Here is a 21,187-nt window from a genome sequence, read left to right as displayed (position 1 = left end):
TGCCGGCATCACTTTTCAGACACAACCCAGAGGATCAAGTTCCCACCCCACACCCCCTTCTCCCATCAGGAGAAGGCTCTGGGTCCCTTCAGGGGTGTTCCTGGTGGATTTGGGGTGATTGGGGAAATGCTGAGGAGGATTTATCCCCAAAATCCAAAAGCCTTGCCTGTGAGAGGATTTCAAGGTAGTTTTTTGCTTATATTGGAATAGACAGGAAATAACTCTTGGAAAATGCATTGAACTGAGTCGCCCATTTGGATCTTGCAAGACATCCTTGTGAAAACACCAGAACGCCCAAAATACACCAAAAATCTTGTTTAAATTTATTTTTTTTCCCTACTCTGAGAGCAAAAATGATCGCTTTGGGAGGACATTGAAACCTTGACACCCCAAGAGCCGGGCCGGTGGGGTTTTCCAGAGATTTTTCAGCAAAGGATGAATTGTGGGGTCCTGTTCATGGCCCCAAATTCCAGTCCGGACAAAAAAAACACATTCCAAACCCAACCCCAGATCCGACCCAAATCACGTGTCCAGTCTGGATCCACATCTTCATTCCCAGGGTTTTAAAACCCCAATTTCACCCCAATCTCAGTCCTAATCCCAATTCCAATCAATTCCAATCTAATTCCAATCCCAATGGTTCGTGACGTCACCAGCACCACCCACACTAGCCACGCCCCCTCTAAAAGCCCCGCCTCCTTCCCGGCGGGGGCGGGGCACGGCCGCGTTCGCTCCGCCCCCGGCCGTGCCCTCCGCTTATCCCCGCCCCCAGCCCTCCGTGCGGACCAATAGCAGTGCCGCGTCTCCCCGTGTCCCGCCCCCCGCCCCCCTCTCGAACCAATAGGAGGCCGCCGTATCGCTGGCCCCGCCCCCGCGGCGGCGGGGCCGTGGGGCCGGCGGAGGTTTTCCTGCGCCGCCATCTTGGCTCGGCGGAGCGGAGTGAGGAGGGGGCGGCCCGGGACCCCCGCCATGGCCGCCACCGCCGCCAGCGCGGGTGAGCCCGGCCGCGGCGGCACACGCGGGGCCGGGGGGAGCTCCGGGAGGGCTGAGGGGACCCACGGGCTCTCACGGGGCCTGGAAGGCTGAGGGCGACCCTCAGGGGCGGGGGCTGTCGTGTGGGGCTCTGAGGGGGACCTCAGGGGTCGCTGAAGGGCTGGCAGGGGCGTGAGGAGGGCCCTGGGGGGCTGAGGGGGCTCTGGGGAGGGGGAAATGGCACAGGGGGATGGGGGCACCCTGAAGGAGTCAGGGCTGTGTTTCCTGGATTTGGGGTGCTTGGGGCAGGGTGGACAACCGGTGGTACCAGGAGACCCTCAAAGTGGGGATCCCTGGATTTGGGGTCCCTGCAGTGGGTTTCCATCATCACTCGTTTGGATTTGTTTTCCTTGACTGCTTCTGTCGGTTTTAACTCCTTTATCAGCTGTGTTTCACTGAGGTTTTTCTTAATTCCCAACAAAAAGTGCTGCCCCGCTTTGGAGGTTTTGCACAAATGTCTCTCTGATCTCTGAAGGAGGGGAGGGCCTGGAGCACAATGTTCCCTCAGGTTGGTCCCCAGAGTCCTCAGCTCCCTCTGCACAGGAAGCTGGGAGCTGCTGACCCCTGATTCTCGCCAGAAAAAAATGTGATTTTATCAATTCTCTGGCCAAACTGCTCCGAAACGAGCTCGTGTTCAGATTAACCCAGCGTCTGTGAAGTCGTGATGGATTTACAACGTGGTGGCTGCGATCACAATCTGAGCTTGTTTGTGTTTTTGGGCTTTTTTTTTTTAATCTTAGCTTGTGCTTTATGGCTCTTCTTGTGGCTTCAGGGTCATGAACACACTCAGGTTTATCCAGGAGTGTTCAGTGACACTGCTGAAGGATTCTGGGGTTTTATTTTAATGTTTTTGGAAGGTTTTGTGGTGTTTAAAGGTGCAAAAACGCACTGGGGGCTCAGACCATCCAGTTTAGGAGGAAGGAAGATACTCATGGGTATCCAAGCATTTGTGGAAGTGGAGTCTTCAGGGTTTTGTGGTATTTTGCAGAATAAGAAAGTTTTAAATTCTGAAAGGAAAGAGAATTTTTAACATCTGTGTTAAATATTTTTAATCATGGCCAGAGTGACCAATATTCACTCAACCATTTTATACAGAGGGAGAGAAATACACAAGCAGTAAACATGGAGATTATTAGAGAATTAAATTCTGAAGAATTCTCATAAATAATGTGGGTCTTCTTTTCCTTAAAACATCAAAAAACAGATTTCAGGGCTCCAGTGAATGCTGGGTAATGCCTGAAAACTACCCAGAATGTCTTCATTTCAACCCCTTAGCAATGGAAGAAACAGTCTTTTCTTAATTTCTATATTTCTTCGTGGAGAAGGTTCCCATGGGGATGAAAGTGCTGAGCTGGCATTGCATGGGAAACTCAAACAAGCTGAAAACCTCCTGCTTACTTAAAAAAAAAATCAATTTAATGTACCCCAGACACGGAAATTGAGATGTTTTGTAAATAAAAAACCATAAAAGCAGAAATATCCAAGCCTTATAGTTGTTAGTGAAATGCAGAGTACTTTTAAGGCTGGTTCATTCGCTCCCAAACCTGCTCCAAACATTTTGGCGAGCTCACAAATGGGTAAATTTAAAGCAAATATTGTGAGATTTGATGTCCAAACGTGAGCCTGGTAATTAATCCCCTGCTGAAGCTTCTGCAGCAAAAATCACCAGTTTGGTACAATAAAAATGTATATAAAAGCTGCAGCAGCCCCTCTGGTAAATCACAGCTGGGAATATTTGCAGTAATTTTGTTTTGGAGCCTTTTTTTTCCCCTGTTGGGATGCCAGTGGTTGCAGCAGAGCCTTTCCCAGGAGAGCTGGGCTGGGAGCCTGGAGCACTGGTGGGGGTTGGGATTTACATTTGCTCTCTTCTGGCCTTAATTAGATCCAGCACAGGGTGTAGGGAAGCAGGGATTGGTTCTGGGAAGGGCTGGGACACAGACCCAGCCAGGATGTTGGAAACCCACCTGGGATTTCTTGGGACTCTTGACTGGACACCTCCAGCAACGGTGACTCCCTTCCAAATGCCCTTTCTGGGAAGGAATTTTCCCTCCCACCCATCCTAAACCTGCCCTGGTACAGCTTTGGGCTGTTTCCTCTCATCCTGTCGTTCCTTGGGAGCAGAGCCTGGCTCCAGCCTCCTTCCAGGGGGTTGTACAGAGTGAAAACTCCACCGTGGGCTCCAGGAATTCACCTCAGTGCCGTGGTGCTCGTGTTTGGAATGGGGAGAAGACAGAAATTTGGAAGGAATCCTTGTGTTCCTGCGCGTTTCCCAAAAATCCCAAAGGGGGAGAAAGGCAGAGCTCTTCCCGTGCTGTCCCTGGTTTTGGGAGGCTGGGGCCACTCTGATGCTCAGGGTCTGTCCTGGGCTTCCAGCTGAGCCACGAGAGGGAAATGTTCCTCATGGGATGTGTGCTGGGCTCTGGGGAGATGTGGAAGGCTTGAAAAGCAATTCCCTGTGAACAGCACAGTGTCACTTCCTTCCCCTGCCCAGAGCGGAAATTCCTTCCCCTCAAGAAAGGGATTCTCCTCCGTGCTCCAGAAACTTCCTTTCTGTTCCCACCATGTTCAGATATGGCTGGGGAAAAGGAGAAACCCTCCCTTCATCCCACTTGAAACTTCATTTTGTTAAACAAAATCCTCGGATGTCACCTTGGGACTTCACTTGAGGCACAGCAGCATCTGAGCAATCCCAAATCGAGCAGAAAGGAGATGGGGAAGGGTTTCCACCTCTGTTTTTTTGTTCTCCAGATGTATTTTGGAATTGCAGTTGGATGGGCTGTGCTCACTCCTGCTGTTGGTTGAGATTGTTGCTTTTGGTTCCTTCAGCTGCCAAGCCTCGAGCTGGATGCTTGTTCCATACTGTAGTCACCCCTGGGAAATACTATGGATCAGCAAGGAAAAAGCTTCCTCAGCAACGCCAGCTGCTTGGAGGAAAACAAACCAGGCAGGCAGAGAGGCTGGGAATGTTAATGTGGTAAAATATGTCTAATTTTGGCAGAAATAGCAGGAATTTGGGAGTGTGTTTGCTGTGAGGTCCAGGCACACCACGGAGGTGATTGTACAGCTCCACTTTTAGCTGTAAATGAACCAATATGCAACTCTGGAAGTGAAATTAAACTGTTGTTGGACTGAAATCTGGCTTTGGGCAAAGAGCTTGGGAACCCCAGCTTAAAGCCCATTTTTTCCCTAATTAATTGAACCTGGCCTCAGTTCTTCTCTTTGTCCCCCCAGTTGTGGCTGTTTCCTGCCCAAGCTGCTCTCGGTGCTGCTGAGGGTGGTTTGGGAAGCCCAGCATTGGGGTTTTTGGGGGTAGCTTTGGGGTCCCTTTGCTTTGATAAAGCAGAAGTGGTTTGGGGGCTGCATCAGGCTCAGTTTGCAGTGGTTGTGGTGGAGATTTTTGGGCTGGAGTGACTGTTTTGGGGCAGTTTCGCAGCACATTTATAAACTAACAACCGTTAAAATATGCACAGTGCTGACAAATTTCACCAAAACAAGAAGAAATTGTTTATAACGGATTTAAAAACTAATTTTCTCATGTGGAACAGGCTGTTTGAACCTAGAGCAATGTTGGTTGGGCTCTGATGGTGATGCTGGGATGTAGATTCAGCATAAGCCACACTGAACAAGCTCTGAACAACTGCAGACTGTGTTACCCGTGCTCCTGAACAACCAGGATTAGTGGAAATTACAGGAAAATGGAATGCTGGAATCACAGCCAGGTTTGGGTTGGAAGGGATCACCTGGGCCATTGCTCAGCCACCTCACACTTGTTCAGGGTGCTCCAGGCACTTGTGGAAGAGCAGTAATGGTGCCCACTGGTCTGTACTGGTGAAGACCAGAATTGATCAGCTGAACAATGATGGGTTTTTGAAGTGTTTTACAGCGTTTGGGTTCATCCTTTGTGTCAGATTGGGCAACGAACCCTCTGCAAGCTGGTGTCATCAGGGAAACGCGCAGCTCTGCTCCTCCTTCATCCTTCAGCCCCTTCCCTGCTCCCAGCAGGCTCCTCCTCTCCCCAAAAAAACAGCCCACATCTCTGAGTTTGGCAGCCTCGGCTCTCCAGCTGAGGAAGCAGCGTGTGCTCCGAGCTGGGAACGGCCCCTCGCTGCAGCAGATGAAAGGACACAAACACACATTGCCCCAGCTCCAGCCCCAGCAGATGCTGACACACAACTGTTTCTGCCAGGGAGTGTTCCGCTGAACCAGAGGGGTTTGGAAGTAATACTGGGTGATTTCCTTGATTTTTTCCACTCCTGTTTAGAGATGGCATCCGATGTTTCCTCGCTGGGTGCAGCCGTTGGCTCCGGGAACTCCGGCTCGGGGGCCCAGGCTGGAGGAGCCGTTGCTCAGCGGCCCAGCAAGAGACGGCCGGGGTGAGTGAGTGTGTGAGTGGGTGAGGGCTGGGGCTGTGGGAAAAGGGCCCTTTTGAGGAAGTTTTGTTCTCAGAAAGAGCTGTCAGCCTCGGGAGGGGCAGCTGTGGCTGCTTCTCAGAAGTTTCCTGGTTCTTTCAGGTGGGCTCTGTCCAGTCCTTTCCCTGGTTGTGTCTTTGTGCCAGCTACGTGCCTTGAAGAGGGGGATAAGTGACATACTCAGGACTAAAAGCTTTGCACCTCATAGAAGGAGCACACCAAATATTGAGAGCAAGACAGGAGTTTGCTGCAAGACCTGGGGGAACAGAGAATCTGGGTTTTGGGGCCTTACTCCAACCTTTGCAGCTGTGCTGTCCCTGGGAGGGGTGGGGGGAAGAAGCCACAATGTGCTTGTGGGAGGCTTTTTGTTTGCTAAAAATGCCTTTGCAAATTCGAAGGGAGTTTGAATTACTGTTCCCAGATTTTTGGCATGAGAAATTGCCTCGTAATTGTCAAGCAAACTGAAATCTGTCTCTGCACCCCTCCCAGTCACTCAAACTCTTTCCTTCAGCCCCATTTGCTGATGCTCCCACCCTCCTGCAGCTCCTCCCATGCTGCCTGCTCCTCTGCATCCGCAGTTTTCCATCCCAGAAGGAAAGGTGAAAAGTCTTCTGTCCTTCCACATGAACTGGGTTTTGGCCTTGTGTGAGCAAACACTGCACAAAACGAATTTTAACTCCAGGAAGATTTTACCCTCTGCTTTTTTGTTTTGTTTTAATTCTAAATGCACCCAATCCAGGCTTTTGGGCTGGGAATGCTCCATCTGTAGGCTGTTGATGGTCCCTGGTTCTCCTAGGAGATCCAGGCTTTTGGAACAGAAGGTTGGGATTCAGTGCATGCTCCAAGTGGCTTTTCTTCCTTTGCAACTGTTTTTCCTTGCTCTGTTCCTGACAGACACCTAAAATAAGCCCCTTTCCAAACTTTGTTGGTTGTTTCACATTAGGATCACTAAATTGCATTGGGATTACTTAATTTTTCCTTTCAGGAATTATCTGCATCCATGGGGACAGACAGAAAAATAATTTAAAGGAGAAACCACTTGGTCAACAGTTACCTTTTTTTCTGTTTTTCAGGCTGGATTTTGATGACGATGGAGAAGGGAACAGTAAATTCCTCAGGTGAGGGAGAACAGTGCATCCAGAAGTTTCTGTCCTGTGGTCTAGCTGTGTCTGTGTGTTTTCCCTGGAGCAAGATCTTTCTGCTCCTGTGGCTTTTCCTCTCTGGAAGCGGTGGGAATTGCTCCAGTTCCTCAAACTCTTCCCTTTCTCCCAGTCAGCAATATTCCTCCATCTCTATGGCTTTTGTTACTGCCTCAGACATTAATTAATCCTCATCTGTTGTAAGGATGCTTCAGTCCCAGAGACATCCTTATTCCCGAGGAGTTGGCGAGGCTGCAAGGATCTCCTCATGATCCATATGGAACACAGAAGAGTTGGAATATCTTGTGGCTTTTTTTTGTAGCCTCACTGTGTGCTTTAGGATTTAATAACTCCAGTGATACTGGAGTTAACTCCAATAATAACTCCAAGTAACTCCAATTCCAGTGGTACTGGAATTCCTGTGTTCCCGTGCTTTAAGGATGGCCGTGGAATGGTTTCAGGATGATGAGTGTAGAATTTACCAAGAGAAGCCAGGATGGAGGTCCTGATTTGGGCTACCTGCATCTTCCAAGTGCAGGTTAATCTATTTTTTGGTGTGGAATTAAATTTTGTGTGATCCCACCATCCTTGATTGGGATGTGCTATGGAAAATCCCATGGAGGTGATGCCCATAGTTCACCCATAGTGTTTGGAGTGATCAGTGAATTATCCTGCACTGATTAGCCACCCAAGTTTGCCTTTTTAACCCCAGGCAATTTTTGTGGGAGTTATTAAACCTTGTTTTCCCAGTGTTTGTTTGGGAAAGAAGGAAGTGTAAACACTTTAACCTCTCTCCCTTCTCCTAGATGTGATGATGACCCGATGCCAAACGATAAAGAGAGATTTGCCAGGTAAGAATTGGATGATTTAAAAGCTTTTTGTGCCAAAAAACCTTAATATGAGAGGGATCCTGCAGCTCCCTTCTCACAGTCATCTCTCTTTGAAGGTGTTCCACACATACTCCTTGATGTTTTTTGGACCAGTTCATTGAGTGTGACAGTGACATTCCTCTTTTTCACCGTTCCTTTCCGCTCTGGCCTTGGACTCTCATTCTTTTCTCCTGCTCAAGAAACTTGCAGAGATTCAAGTTTCCTGCTTAGTACAAGTTTTCCTTGAACAGGGTTTCCTGACACACATTGTGATTTGTGTGTTTTGTGGGGAATTACACAGAAACTCTACAAATTGGGGGTTTTCTGGAGATTGTAGGGAATGCTTTGATCAGTTTGTGGTGTCTGACAGTATCTCTCAGTGTTGGGACTGAGCCCATGGGATTTTTACATCTCCATCCCCTTCTCTGGACACATTCCAGCCCATCCATGTCCCACCTCCCAGGAGGGGCCCAAAACTGCCCCTTGGATTTGGGGCAGTGCTGCTGTTACCTGCCAAAGGGCTACAGGGAATTCCAAGCTAGGGTTCTCCAGCTTTTTAAGTGGTTTAAGTCCTTCTGAAGTCAAGCAAATATCAGAATACTTCTAATATTAGAAATAAGCAAATTAGAACTAGGTCACAGCCTCAGAAATGTTTTTAAACTCCAACACATCAGGCACCAATTTAATGTAGAATGTTGCAAACTAATGACTGTTTTATTTTATGGAATTGCTCCTCTGCAAAACAGACCTGTCCCTAGGCTGGGTTTCCTAGTCCATCTTTCCATTTTATTTCCATTTCTTTCAACTTTTTTTCCATTTTTAGCTTAGCTGGCTAATTTTATTTTTAGGTCTGATGATGAGCAGAGTTCAGCGGATAAGGAGAGACTTGCCAGGTAGGAGAATGGAGATTTCAAGCATGGACAAAGCAGAGTTTTTCCTTTCCTTAATGTTTCTCTAGGCATCCCTTCTCTTTTTTTTTTTTTTTTTCCTTCTCCTTCCCTCATCTGCTGCAGAGGATTTAACAAACTCCTGGAAATGGCTGTGGAATTGGGATTAGGAGGGGAAAGGCATTGAGGAAAGGCACACCTCATCCTTGGAAGAACCTTTTTAGGGAATTCATGGAAGGATTTATTTACCAAAGGCCACAGGGTTGGGCTCCTGCTTTCACCTGTAGCTTTGCTAACCTGTGCTAAATACAGTTCCTCTTGTCCTGGGTCAAGGTGCCAAGTTGTCCATCTAGGAAGGTTTTGTGTCCTGGGAATGCTGTTGGATTCTCAGAACAGGCAGGAAGAGGTGTGTTAGCTCAGGTGTTTTCCTTCCAGGAAAGGTGGTGTCACTGGAAACAGGATTTAATTTTTCCCTGAGTTTCTATTAGTAACTAATGAGAGACTGTGCCTGAAAGCACCAGAACAGTCACCTGGAATGCTGCACCAAGAATCCAGGAATGGGCCCTGCAGACACCTGTGCCCACGTGGTTTGTCAGAGTGCCTTTGCTGACTGCCCTGAGCTGTGCTGAAATGTTTGAGGAGCTCAGGAAGGCGCAGAGGTGTCCCCCAGGATGGACAATCCCAGTTCTCCCATCCTTTCCTCGTGGCAGAGTGACAGTGGGCAACTGCAGTGTAAATGTCTGGTGATTCCCCGGTAGCTTTTGTAGTTGAAGGCTCTTTGTTTTTCACACCTGAGTTTATGAGTTTAGAGAAGCTGCCTGACTCAAAGGTGAGGTCACTGAATGTCTGCACACACCTCGTAGTGATAAATGCTCCATTTTTGTGTTTATGCTGTTTATTCACCTGTCTATCCTTGCTCCTTCCAGCACTTCCATCTCATTTCACTTCCCACCATGTGCTTCCTTGCACATGATCCATCCTTCTGCATAGGAAACCTGGCTTTTAAGCTCTGTTTTGGAAAACCCACCTTAGGATCCCAGTTAAATGATGTATCTTGGATAAAAGAACCAAGTTCTGGTCTGTGGGATTGATGGGAACTGTGCCCTGTGAGCCAAAGGGGTGCCAAGAGCCTCCTTAGATGGCAGCAATTGCCACAGTGGCTCTTTAGAGGTCAGTGCCACCCCACAGGTGTTGCCTGGTCCTGGTCTGCTCAGGACCTTGCTGATCTGTGCAGAAATGGGGTGTAACCTGCTTGGAAGCTTTCCCTGCTGTGATGCTGAAAGGGATGTCACTGAGAAGTGGCTTCCCCAGGCACTGCAAGGTGAGACCCAGCTAATTCAGGTCGCTCAGAGCCCTGGGGTGGCTGGGGCTGGAAGGAACCTTAGAGCTCATCCAGTCACACACCTCCACCGGCCCAGGTTGCCCAAAAGAGCAGGTGCCCGAGTGTTAGCTGCAGACCTGGTGGGTCTGATGGTGCAGGTGATCTCATCTACCCTCGGATGGACAGTGTGGAGGTCACCTGCAGTGAGGTGACCCCGCTTTGGGAGCAGCTCCTGTGGCTTCCTGCAGCGTTGTGTGGTGGATGGGGAAGGTTAGCCCAGGTCCTCGCTGTCCCAGGTTCCAGGGAGCCACTGTGACTTCGAGGAAGGTCCAGGTGTAGCCTCTCCTCCTTGCCCCTGCCTCCACGTTCCCTGTGCACGCCCAGCATGTGAGGCTTGACTCCTAATCCTGACAGCCCCGATGCATCTCTGTGTGTCACACCCGTGCAAGCGCTGACCTGGGGACACGGCCGAGCCTCCCACCCACGGTAACTTCGCCTTCCTCCTTTTCTCCTCCTCGACCTCTGGCAGGGAGAACCACAGCGAGATCGAGCGCAGGAGGAGGAACAAGATGACCGCCTACATCACGGAGCTGTCGGACATGGTGCCCACGTGCAGCGCCCTGGCCCGCAAGCCAGACAAGCTGACCATCCTGCGCATGGCCGTGTCCCACATGAAGTCCCTGCGTGGTACTGGCAACACCTCCACGGATGGCACCTATAAACCCTCCTTTCTCACCGACCAGGTCTCTGCCCATATAAAAAAATCCCTCTTTTTATTAAGGTCCTGGAAGGTCACAGTGAGGTCTCTCTGAAGCCTTCTGATCTTCCCCTGCTTTGTGGGAATTACAGCAATCAGAGGGGAAAATTAAATGATGGGTGGGGAGAAAAAGTCCAAACCCGGGGTGTGTTTTGTCTGTGGAGTTGAGAGGTGTCTGTGTGTCTGCAGGAGCTCAAACACCTGATCCTGGAGGCAGCTGATGGCTTCCTGTTCATCGTGTCCTGCGAGACGGGGCGCGTGGTCTACGTGTCGGACTCGGTGACGCCGGTGCTGAACCAGCCGCAGTCCGAGTGGTTCAGCAGCACCTTGTACGAGCAGGTGCACCCCGACGACGTGGGCAAGCTGCGGGAGCAGCTCTCCACCTCCGAGAACGCCCTCACAGGTACGGCAGCCCGGGCTGGGACGCCAGGGGCTGGCAGGTGGGAGAGCCTGCGGAGGACTTGGATTAAACCCTTCCCTTTGTAGAGGGAACCAAGCCCTGGTGCCTTTCTACCAAGGATGCTGCAGCCCCCCCCGAGAATGCATCTAAAGGTACCACCAGTGACACTCGTGTCCTGCCAGTTCCCAGTACGTTACCTGGTGCCACACCTGTCTTGGTGGAAGGACTCCCAGTGCAGCAGCAGCTCCTTTTCTTTCTCTTTTTTAGGTCGTATCCTCGATTTGAAGACTGGGACTGTGAAGAAGGAAGGGCAGCAGTCCATGAGGATGTGCATGGGCTCCCGGAGATCTTTCATCTGCCGAATGAGGTAGGAAGGAATTCCTGGGAAAATCTCTGAGCCTAAAGCCAAATTTGCTCCCAAAATCCAGCCCTTCCATGCTTTTATTTCAGCTTTTTTGGGGCTCATTTTGATGTAGACATGGCTGAGCTTTCCCTGCAGTCAAGTTCTTGAGATGTTTGTTTGCCCTGTTGTTGTAGAAGACCCAGTTTAAAGTAATTATTTTCAGCCCCAAGTGTCGCCTCCCTTGAGTTCTGCAGAATGAGGGGTTTGTGTGATGGAAATTCTCATTCAAGATGTCCAGATTATTTCCATGTTGATCAGGAAAGATCAAATCCTTTCTAACCCTGGTGCAGGTGTGGCAACAGCTCTGTGGATCCAGTCGCTGTCAATCGTCTCAGCTTCATGAGGAATCGCTGCAGGTAACTGACCCATAAATAGCATATATGCACACAACATGTAAATAACACAGCTAAACACCTTGCCTCACCTTCCCCCACCGCAGCACAACCTCTTTCTCTCTCCCAAGGAATGGTTTAGGTGCAGCCAAGGATGGAGAACCTCACTACGTCGTTGTGCACTGCACGGGCTACATCAAAGCCTGGCCCCCAGCAGGTAACAATTCACTTTGTGTTCAGGTGGGCTGGGTCTAAGAGCTTGTGGTCTAATGTTGCCACTCCAGCTGAATGGGCCAGGAAGTGCTTTGCAAATATATCTATGACTTTTATTTTAAGATTGACTTAATTTTTGCAGGCGAAGCACCAGAGGTCTCTGTCTGTAAAGGATGAAAATAATATTGAACTGTCTGATGTGCAGCTTTTGCTGAAATTCAGAGATTTTCATTCCTTCTGGTGAAAAAAGGGAGGGGAGAGCACCTTAATTTACAAAATCCCTTCATGGGGAAGAGTATTGAGTTACAGACCAGAACAGAGAAATGTCTTGAAGTCCATTCCTCTGAAATTTCTCCTGTACTAACCTTGCTGGAATTTTTGCTCCTTCCCTCCCAGGTGTTTCTCTGCCTGACGATGACCCCGACGCTGGCCAGGGCAGCAAGTTCTGCCTCGTGGCCATTGGCAGGCTCCAGGTGGGTGCCCTGTTCCCCTTTTCCAACATTCCTTGTCCTGGTAGTCCCCAGATTTAAACGGTTCTGTCTGAAAACATTCCCTGCTGGCCACAAATCCCAGTGCAGGGCTGGCAGCTCAGGGCCAGCGAGGGTTGGTGACTCTCCCTGTGTTCCTGGCAGGTGACCAGCTCCCCCAACTGCACGGACATGAACAATGTCTGCCAGCCCACAGAATTCATCTCCCGACACAACACCGAAGGAATTTTCACCTTCATCGACCACCGGTGCGTGGCCACCGTGGGTTACCAGCCCCAGGTGAGGATCTTTAGGAGCTTTTCAATAAAATAATGCTCTTTAAACTTACTTTTCCTTCTACATCATGGCTCTGCTTGTCCAACAGAGCTGATAAACCATGCCCAGGGCTTAACCCAGACATGTGTTTCTTCTCCACTGGTTGCTTTTCCATGTGTTTTTCCAAGTCCTTTGATCATGGGAAGGCTGGGTGTCTCTGGATTATGTCAAATGTCAATTAAAGCCATTTTTGCCTCAAATTGAGTTAAAGATCAAACATTAATCAACAGCTGTTGTGCTTTTCTTTTGAAAAACAGCACACCAGCTCTTGTGCTTGGGTTGTGTAACAGGGATTTGGGGGGAAGGAGCAGGAACTACCTGTCCAAAGACAGATTAATTATGGAATCTGCCTGCCAGATGAACTGACTCAATCTCTCACAATCCCTTGAAAAATAGGAACTTTTGGGGAAAGACATTGTGGATTTCTGCCATCCAGAAGACCAACAGCTTTTACGGGACAGTTTTCAACAGGTAAAAGCATCACAGCTGCCCTTTGCACGCAGGGTGGAATTCAGATTGGAGTTCATTCCGAGATTGGAATGTCTTGGTGCTTGCAAAGCAACAAAGCTGACTGGAAAAAACAAGAAGAAAAACAAAGCTTAGCTAATTCTCCTGTGCAAAAACTTGCAGGTTTAGTGATATCATTAAATGCAAAACGAAACAGAAGCATCTGATGTCTTAACTCCTGAATCCAGTCTTAACTCCAGCTCTGGCTGCTGGTCCAGTTGGCTTTTAGGGCCAGGGATGTGGCTCCCCAGTGCCTGCTTGACTTGGCTGAAACCCTGGTTCATCTCTAGGGCCCAGCCCAGTGCTGCAGAACCCGCAGTGGAGGTGGTTTTCTTGCCCTGTTGTCGTTACTCTTATTTCTGAGGGCCTTGGACTGGTGGCAGGGCAGGTAAGGCTGCCCCTGTGGTTTCATGACTCCAAAAACCAGCTGCTCATATCCATTGCTCCAAACCGCTGGAATGGGAAGCGACAGCATGTGTTTCATTTCTTGGAGGCTTTTCCATACATCTCACCAGTGCAAAGAGATAAGAGAAGTGAAGCCAAAAAGGGGATTTTAGATTCCCCTCCTGCATCCTTCAGGACTCAAGTTATCCCAAGGGAATAGTGCCATTTAGTTTGGGAAGACTGAGATGTGGTGGTCCAGGTTTGAGGCCAAGGGCCATTGCAGGGGTCTGGGGTGGGGGGAAAATCGTGCTCAGGTTGCTCTTCCCCACCTTTGATCAGGTGCTACTGATGTAACTCCATTTTTTTTAGGTGGTGAAGTTAAAAGGCCAGGTCCTGTCAGTCATGTTCCGCTTCCGATCCAAAAACCGGGAATGGCTGTGGATGAGAACCAGCTCGTTCACCTTCCAGAACCCCTACTCGGATGAGATCGAGTACATCATCTGCACCAACACCAACGTCAAGTGAGTGCCTGGGGAAGGGCTCTCAGTCCAGAATAACCCAGAACTGGGAGCCTCAGCCTCTCCCCCGCATGAGCTTCCCATCAGTTTCCACAACCCTGGGGGAGTTCCCAAGTCCCTCCAGCTCCCATTCTCTGCTGGGCTGTGCCAGGCACTGGAGGGCTACAAAGTGCAGGAGTTGTAATTCTTTTAGCTGTCTTGTTGTGTGGCTCAACAAGCTGCCAAGATTCAGCTCCAGCAGTGCCTGAAATTAGTGAAATCTGCCTTAGAATGCTCTTGGATTCCTGTGACACCCCCACAGGTGGGAATGATTGGAGCTGCTCTCTCTTTCCTTGAGGGAGCTCCACACCCCTTGCAAGGACCAAGAAGTTGTGCCTGTGTGTGATCTAGAGCTGCAGGCTTGGCAAGGGCAGCTCCAGCAGACAAACAGAAGGCTGCATTGCCTGGGAAAGGGAAATCCGGGATTTTTTTGCCATGAGGCAAAGTAGCACTGCTTCCCTGCAGAGCTGAAATCTGCTGGAAGCCTGATTTCCTGCCCCATGTCAGAGCTCTCTCTTTGAACTTCATTCCACACACAGCCATTCCCACATCCAGAACCCCAAAAATCCCCGTGGAAGTTCAGAGCAGAGCAGCAGTGTCTCTGTGGTTGTGTTTGAGGTGTGCAGGGACTGAGTATGGAGGAGGGAGACACAGCTCCCACACCTGGAGCATCCTATTCCATGAGACCACCTTTCAAGGAAACCAAGTGGAAACTCACTCAAAAATCCCTTCAAAATGGGGTTTTTGCATTTTTTCCTAGACAGCCACGCCCTGCTACACACAGGACCCAGCTTTGCTACCAGCTGAGACTTTTTAAATCTCTTTTTTCTGTGTTTGCTTTGAAGGAACTCGAGCCAGGAGTCCCGGCCTGCACTGGCAAACTCCATGCCAAGGCCTCAGCTGGGGCAGAGTGTCAGCCTTCCCCTGGACATGGGCACGGCCCCACTGCCCTCCAGGTCAGCAGGAGCTCGGCTCCTTTTCCCATTTCTGTCTTCCCCTCACACACCCTTCATTCCCAAATTCTCCTCTCTGCAGCCAGGAGCTCCAGGCTGACAAATCCCTGGTGTAACCACCCAGAGCTGTTCCCTTGGGAATTATCTTTAGCAGCCTGTGTTCCCCTGTTACAGACACTTTCTATTTCAGGCAGCAGCAGCCACCCCAGGCAGAGCTGGAAGTGGGCCCAGGAAGGGAGAGCTTGGCTGGGTATGAGCACTCACAGGTGGGTCCAGAGGGATTTGGTCACTCCCTGTTCATTGTCCTGCACTGTTTAGGTCACCTTTTTACTGGGGGTTTAAAGGTGGTGGCACCAGGTTGAGGTGAGGTTTGAGGAGTACGTGTTTCTACCTTGGGTGTGGCTCAATTCCAGTATTTATCATGTGGAATCATAGAATCATGGAATAATTTGGGTTGGAAGGACCCTTAAAGCCCATCCACTTCCACCAGACCAGTGTGCCCCAAGCCATGTCCAGCCTGGCCTTGGACACTTCCAGGGATGCTACTGGGCATCCTGAATGGCCCTGCTATCCCAAAAAAGCACATCAGAGTCCCAGGAGTGGACAGGCCCTCGGGTGCCGAGGTGTGAGCAGCCCCAGGAGGTGTGAGCAGCCCCAGGAGGTGTGAGCAGCCCCAGGAGGTGTGAGCAGCCCCAGGAGGTGGGAGCAGCCCCACAAGGTGTGAGCAGCCCCACAAGGTGTGAGCAGCTCCACCGTGTCCCCCCCAGGTGCCCGTCCAGCCCGTGAGCGCTGCTGGCCCTGAGCACAGCAAGCCCCTGGAGAAGGCTGAGAGCCTGTTCAGCCAGGAGCGGGACCCACGCTTCGGGGAGATCTTCCCTGGCATCAGCACAGGTGGGTCAGCTCCTCCCGCCTGCCCAGGTACATCCTTCCTGCTTCTCCCTGCTCCCAGCCTGCAGGAGGTGCTCTGACCTGAGAGAACCTCTCTGCGAGTTCAGTAGGAAATGGAGAGGAAATCAAATTAAACAGCGTTTAACAAAATTGTCTGGAGTCTGTGTCTGGAGAAAGAACAAAGGAGTTTTCCTTCACACAGACACGTCTCTTCCAACTGCTTCTGCCCCTGTTCCTGAGGTGCCCTAGCCCAAAAATGACTCGTGCTCTCTCCACAGATGAGAGCAAAGCCATCCCTGCCAGCACCATGCCAGCCAACCCACCCCTCTTCGCCCAGGGAAACACCTTCACTGCTGCACGGCCCGCTGAGAACTTCAGGTGAGGCTTCACCTGTCCAGCTCCTGCCCTTCCCTGTTTCCTCTGCTGTGCCTTGGACATGCCCAGGATCTGGGTTCCCACAGCCCAGCAGCTCCTCTCAGTTGTTTCCCAGTACAGAATCATGGAATCCTGTGGGTTGGAAAGGCCCTCTAGGATCATAAATCAGACTGTTAACCCGTGTCTACCACTAACCCCTGTCCCCAGGTGCCACAGCCACACATTCTTGGGACACTCCAGGGATGACCACCCTTCCCAGATGGGCGCTTACCCCAATTGTTGGGCTCATTTCCCTCCACCAATGACTTGAGCAGAAGGGCTGGGTGCCTCTTCCTCCTGTCAGCGCTGTCCACGGCCTCAGACACCTCTTGTGTTGCAGGAGCAGCAGCATGGTCCCTCCAGTGAACATCATCCAGCAGCAGCCCTCGCCCGCTGGCCGGATCTTGTCCCAGATTTCCCGGCACTCCGCCCCAGCTCAGGTCAGCGGGACCACCTGGGCTCCAGGGACACGGCCGGTGTTCACACCCCAGGTAGCACAGCCCGAACCCCAGCTGCAGGCCCCGGGTCCCTGCTGCCTCCCAGGCCCTGCTCTCCGTGGGGAACCGTCCTGCTTCTGCTCTCTGCCGCTGCGTGTGGGCTTCCTCCTTCAGGGCTAGCCCGGCAACTCCTCCCTGAGCTGAGGGTCGCGGTGAAGCCGTGCCTCCTCTTCCTCTCCTGTGTTTTTCCTCTCTTACAGCAAGTGGCATCCCAGACAGTGAAGACTCGACCACCTTCCTTCAGCATGGGGACATTCCAGGGCACGCCGTCCTCCTTCAGCTCCATGACAGCGCCGGGATCGACGGCTTCTCCCACCACGGCGCCGTACCCAGCCCTGGCCAGCCGCAGCACAGGCTTCAGTGAGTGGGGTTTGGGGGGAAAACACCCCTGGGAGGAAGGCTGGGAGCGTCCAGCTGTGGTGGGATGTGCTCTCCATCATTTTTTGTGGATTTTGGGAGTGCCTAAATGTGGGGAGCACAGTTGAATCTGTGCTTTGACTGACAGTGGTCACCTTCAATCATCCTGCAACCACAGAGCTGGACTCGGTGGTCCTTGTGGGTCCTTTCCAGCTTGGGATAATCGGGGTCATCCCAGCAGATTAATTTTGAACCATTTTAAGGCTGACTGGGAGGAAACAAACCCCTCTGGGAGTCTCTTTGTGGCGAACACCTGGATGGTCGTGGCAGGAATTCCTGGAGGGCAAGCACCACACAAAGCACTGCCCTTCCCAGTCCCAGCAGAGCACTGGAGAAGCCCCATTCCCAAAGGAGGGATGGCTCACTGCTGTGTTCTCTGCCCAGCAGCCACAGAGGCAGCGCAGACCCCGGCCCCGTTCCAGCCCCGCGCCGCCGACGCCGTGGGAATGTGGCCACAGTGGCAAGGGCAGCACCACGGCCCAGGATCTGGGGAGCAGCACGTGCAGCAGCCCCAGCCCAGCCAGCCTGAGGTCTTCCCAGTAAGATGGAGCTTTTTAACCTCCCAATCTGGTGGGATCCATGGTCTTGAAGCACCCAGAGCTTGTCCCTCTGGTTCAAATCAGCTGGGGAAGTCCCAGACTCCTGGGTAACCTGATGGAGCTGGAAGTGGAGGGGGCAGGACTGGCTTTGTGTCTTGGTCTGTTGCAGGATCAGTGGGAAATTCCAGTTGGATTAACCCTTCTAATTCGAATTAATTTTTTTTTTAAAAAGCTATAGTCCAAAGAAATTAAAATAATTCCTGAGAATTCATAATGCTCTCACCCCAGCTTTCCCAGCAGTTGGTGATTATAGCTTAAATTTGCTGTTCTCCTTAAATTTGCCTTGGACACAGACCCTGTATTCCCTTGGGAAAGGGACCAGTTTGGTCGACAGTATCTGTTCCAGCAAACCCATGATTAAATTGCCCACATGATCATGGAGCCATGGAATTGTTGAGGTTGGAAAAGCCTCTGAGATGGGAGTCCAGCTGTTCCCCCTAATTTCCAATCCAAACCTCCCTGGCACACCTCGATATTCCAGTCTGGATGCCGACTCTCTCCTTGTATCCCCACAGGACATGCTGACCATGTTGGGGGACCAGGGGCCCAACTACAACAATGAAGAATTCCCAGAGTTGAATATATTCCCTTCTTTTTCCGAATAAAACAAGCCTTAGGGGAAGCAACATAAAGCTCTCTACAATATCCACATGTAAAGGAAAACAGCAGAGTCTTTTTCTCAAGGAACTGTCTAAACACTTCCCACCTTCTGGAAGCAGAGCTCCAAGGAGGGATGGCCGTGGAGGAGGAGGTGGTTTGGACACCTCCTCCATGTGGGATTGTTCTGGAAGCTTCAGGACTTGAGTGCCACGAGGCCGAAGGCTCCCAGAGCCGGTCCCAAGTGGATTTTTTTTGGGAGAGATTCCTGTCTGGATCACAGACAGCCCTTCCAAACTTTTAAGGTGGCTTTGACTGTTTTTATTTCATTCTCTGCAGTGACTTTTTGTATAAAACACAAACTATTGGAATTTTTAAATACCGGAAGGAACTCTTCCAAGTGTTATCCCTGTAAACACAATCCTGGAGAATGCTTGAGTAAGAATCCGTGTCCTAAGCCAGTGTTTTCCTCCTTTTTGGAGGAATTTTGGCTGTTTTTGGAGGGTTGTTACAGCGTCTCCAGTCCAGGGTGCTCCGTGTGGAGATTCCTGTGTTTGTTTGGAATCTTCTCTCCTGTGAACTGTGCAATGCAATCAGTGTGACCCATGACCCCTCGTTACCCCAGGATAATTAACAAGCCATAAAAATATTACCCCATGTAGCTTTCTTCTGGATGAATCCATTTTCCAGCTGATGGTTTCTGTGCTGCCACAAATTGATGTTTCAAGAGCTTTTTTTGGGATAAAGCCTGCTCCACGCTGTCCATGGAATTTTATCACATGTAGATGAGTTCCTTGTCCTCGTTTTGGAGCTGGATGTAGGAGAATCCCTGGATCTGATCAGGGAATTGCTGAGGGAACTGTGTATTTTCACTACATCTGCTCACTCACCGTCTCCTTAAAGAAGAATTCCTGCCATGGGATGATCCTGTTGCCAAATGACAAAGAGTAAGAGGAGAGCTGGAAAAGTAGGGAACAGAATGAAATTTTTTATATATATATATATCTATATATATAAATTTTTAATTTTTAAACATTGACTTGGAATCTTCTGGCTTTTTCCATGGGAAAAAAACCAACTTGTGGCCAACCCTGCTGTTCTCAGGGGCTGGAAGAACCATTTGATTCCTTCGTGCTTCAATTCCAAGAGGAAGATGAATTGCAGAGTTGGACTTGGAAGGAAATTTGGCGCAGCAGCAGCTGGGGAAGAATCCCAAGTGTTCCTGGAAGCCTGGTTTTGTTTTGAATGGAATGTGGGTGTTCCCCCCTTTTCCCTGCATGTTGGGGGGGGCTCTGGGACTCCCAGGCTGGTTGTGAGTGTTCTCTCTGCTGGCTGAGGGCAGGAATGGGGGGAGCCCCCCTTTCCAAGACCCGATTCCAGAGCTGTCATTCCTGACTAAAATCCACGTAGGAAGCTTTGAAACCTTTGTGTCACCAGCCCAGAGAGATTCCTCTTGTAAGTGGAGCAGGAAGCTTTATTTTTCCCTCTCCTTTTCCCTCTGGAAAATTAAGACTTGAAGGTTTTGTTTTAGTTGTTTGTTTTTTGGGTCTTTTTTAAAAATTGTACTCCAAAGTTCTCTATGGATAAGTGGGAACATCCCATTTGAAGACATCCTGTGATCCACCCTGTCCCCTTACCCAGGGAGTTTGTTCCCAGCAATAACCTCCTCCCCAGCATCCCATCAATCCTGGGCCCTTCCCCTTCAGTTCTGAAAGGAGAAGGAAAATTCCCATTTCCCTGAGCCCTTGCAGGTCCTGTGGCTGTATCCCCCCCCCCAAATTTTCCAAATCCTGGGAGAGGGAAACCAGGAGCAGCCCCAGATACCTCATCCCGGTGGATTCTGGACAGCAGAGATTTTCCAACAAGAGATTTTCCCACAAAAGCTTTTCCCCTTTTCCAACCTTTGTCTCATTTCTGCCTCTTTCTGTCCCCATCTTGGAGGAATGTCCCTAAATCCCCATCCCCAACCCGCTCTGGCCCCAACTCCCATTCCCTCCTTGTTTTGTCCCTCAGATCCCCTTGCCCCCAGTTTGGCCCCTATCCCCCCGTTTTCGCCCCATTTCACCCCAATTCCTCATCCTCCCCCATTTCCCCCCGTGTTTCCCCCGCTGCCACCTCAGGGCCTCGTGCTCCAGGCGGTGATTCTGCCCTGGAGCCCCGGGGTGGCTCAGCCCCCCTGTCCCCACAGAGTTTCGGGTCCCACGGGGGGGTGGCCCCTCTCTTGGGGACCCCCGTGGGGCAGGGGTGACAAGGACGCACCCCCGCCTTGGTGCTGCTCCATCCCCCTCTCCCCTCTGGTCCCTGGGCTGGTTCCTCCTTGTTCCCGTGGCCGGAGGGTGACGGCGATGATGATGTGGATGTCCCCAGTGTGACACGTCTGGGGTGGCTCTGGTGCCACCAGGACCTTCCGCCTTGTCGTGGCAGGAGCCGCGTGACGAGGTGACGGTCACTGCAGAAAGCACCGGCCGGTGACCCCCAAAGTGGCTACGGGGAGGCAGCCCCGGCTTGGGGACACTGGGGACAAGAGGTGGGGTCCTGTCCTCCGTTCCTGCTGTCACACGGTGTCCCCGAGCTGCTCCTGAAGGAAGTGGGTGCTCAGCTCCATCCGATCCGGCCACGGGAGGACTTGGGGACAAGGGTGGGTGTTTCCCAGGGCAGCAGAATGTCCTCAGGGTGGGATGCTGGGACAGGACAATGTCCCCAACGTGGGATTCCGGGACAAAAGATTGTCCCCAGGGCAGCAGGACATCCCCAGGTTGGGACGCCGGGACAGGAGGGTGTCCCCAGGGCAGAATGCTGGGACAGGAGA

At 51.0% G+C, this 21,187-nt stretch overlaps 1 protein-coding gene across 10 annotated transcripts; it reads left to right on the top strand.

The window, feature by feature from the left end:
- Positions 1 to 842: 842 nt before the first annotated feature.
- Positions 843 to 19,908, top strand: ARNT (aryl hydrocarbon receptor nuclear translocator). Of its 10 annotated transcripts, none has more exons than XM_072918419.1 (23): positions 843 to 994; positions 5,294 to 5,405; positions 6,515 to 6,559; positions 7,387 to 7,431; positions 8,298 to 8,342; positions 10,187 to 10,400; positions 10,604 to 10,817; positions 10,901 to 10,966; positions 11,082 to 11,181; positions 11,508 to 11,573; positions 11,681 to 11,766; positions 12,159 to 12,235; positions 12,395 to 12,529; positions 12,962 to 13,036; positions 13,826 to 13,977; positions 14,859 to 14,969; positions 15,157 to 15,232; positions 15,734 to 15,857; positions 16,133 to 16,232; positions 16,609 to 16,708; positions 16,966 to 17,125; positions 17,567 to 17,721; positions 18,297 to 19,908. In XM_072918419.1, exons 1-23 carry the CDS (start codon positions 970 to 972, stop codon positions 18,384 to 18,386), a joined length of 2,373 nt encoding a protein of 790 aa, XP_072774520.1. In that variant the 5' UTR covers positions 843 to 969; the 3' UTR covers positions 18,387 to 19,908. The 10 variants fall into 10 exon arrangements, with proteins under 10 accessions (XP_072774520.1, XP_002193881.2, XP_072774517.1 ...); XM_002193845.7 differs by having other exon boundaries at positions 16,609 to 16,759; positions 17,570 to 17,721; XM_072918416.1 differs by having other exon boundaries at positions 16,609 to 16,759.
- Positions 19,909 to 21,187: the final 1,279 nt, after the last annotated feature.

The sequence above is a fragment of the Taeniopygia guttata genome, chromosome 25, assembly GCF_048771995.1.
Source record: "Taeniopygia guttata chromosome 25, bTaeGut7.mat, whole genome shotgun sequence".
NCBI classification, from domain to species: Eukaryota; Metazoa; Chordata; class Aves; order Passeriformes; family Estrildidae; genus Taeniopygia; species Taeniopygia guttata.
This window is presented reverse-complemented; position numbering and strand designations above follow the sequence as displayed.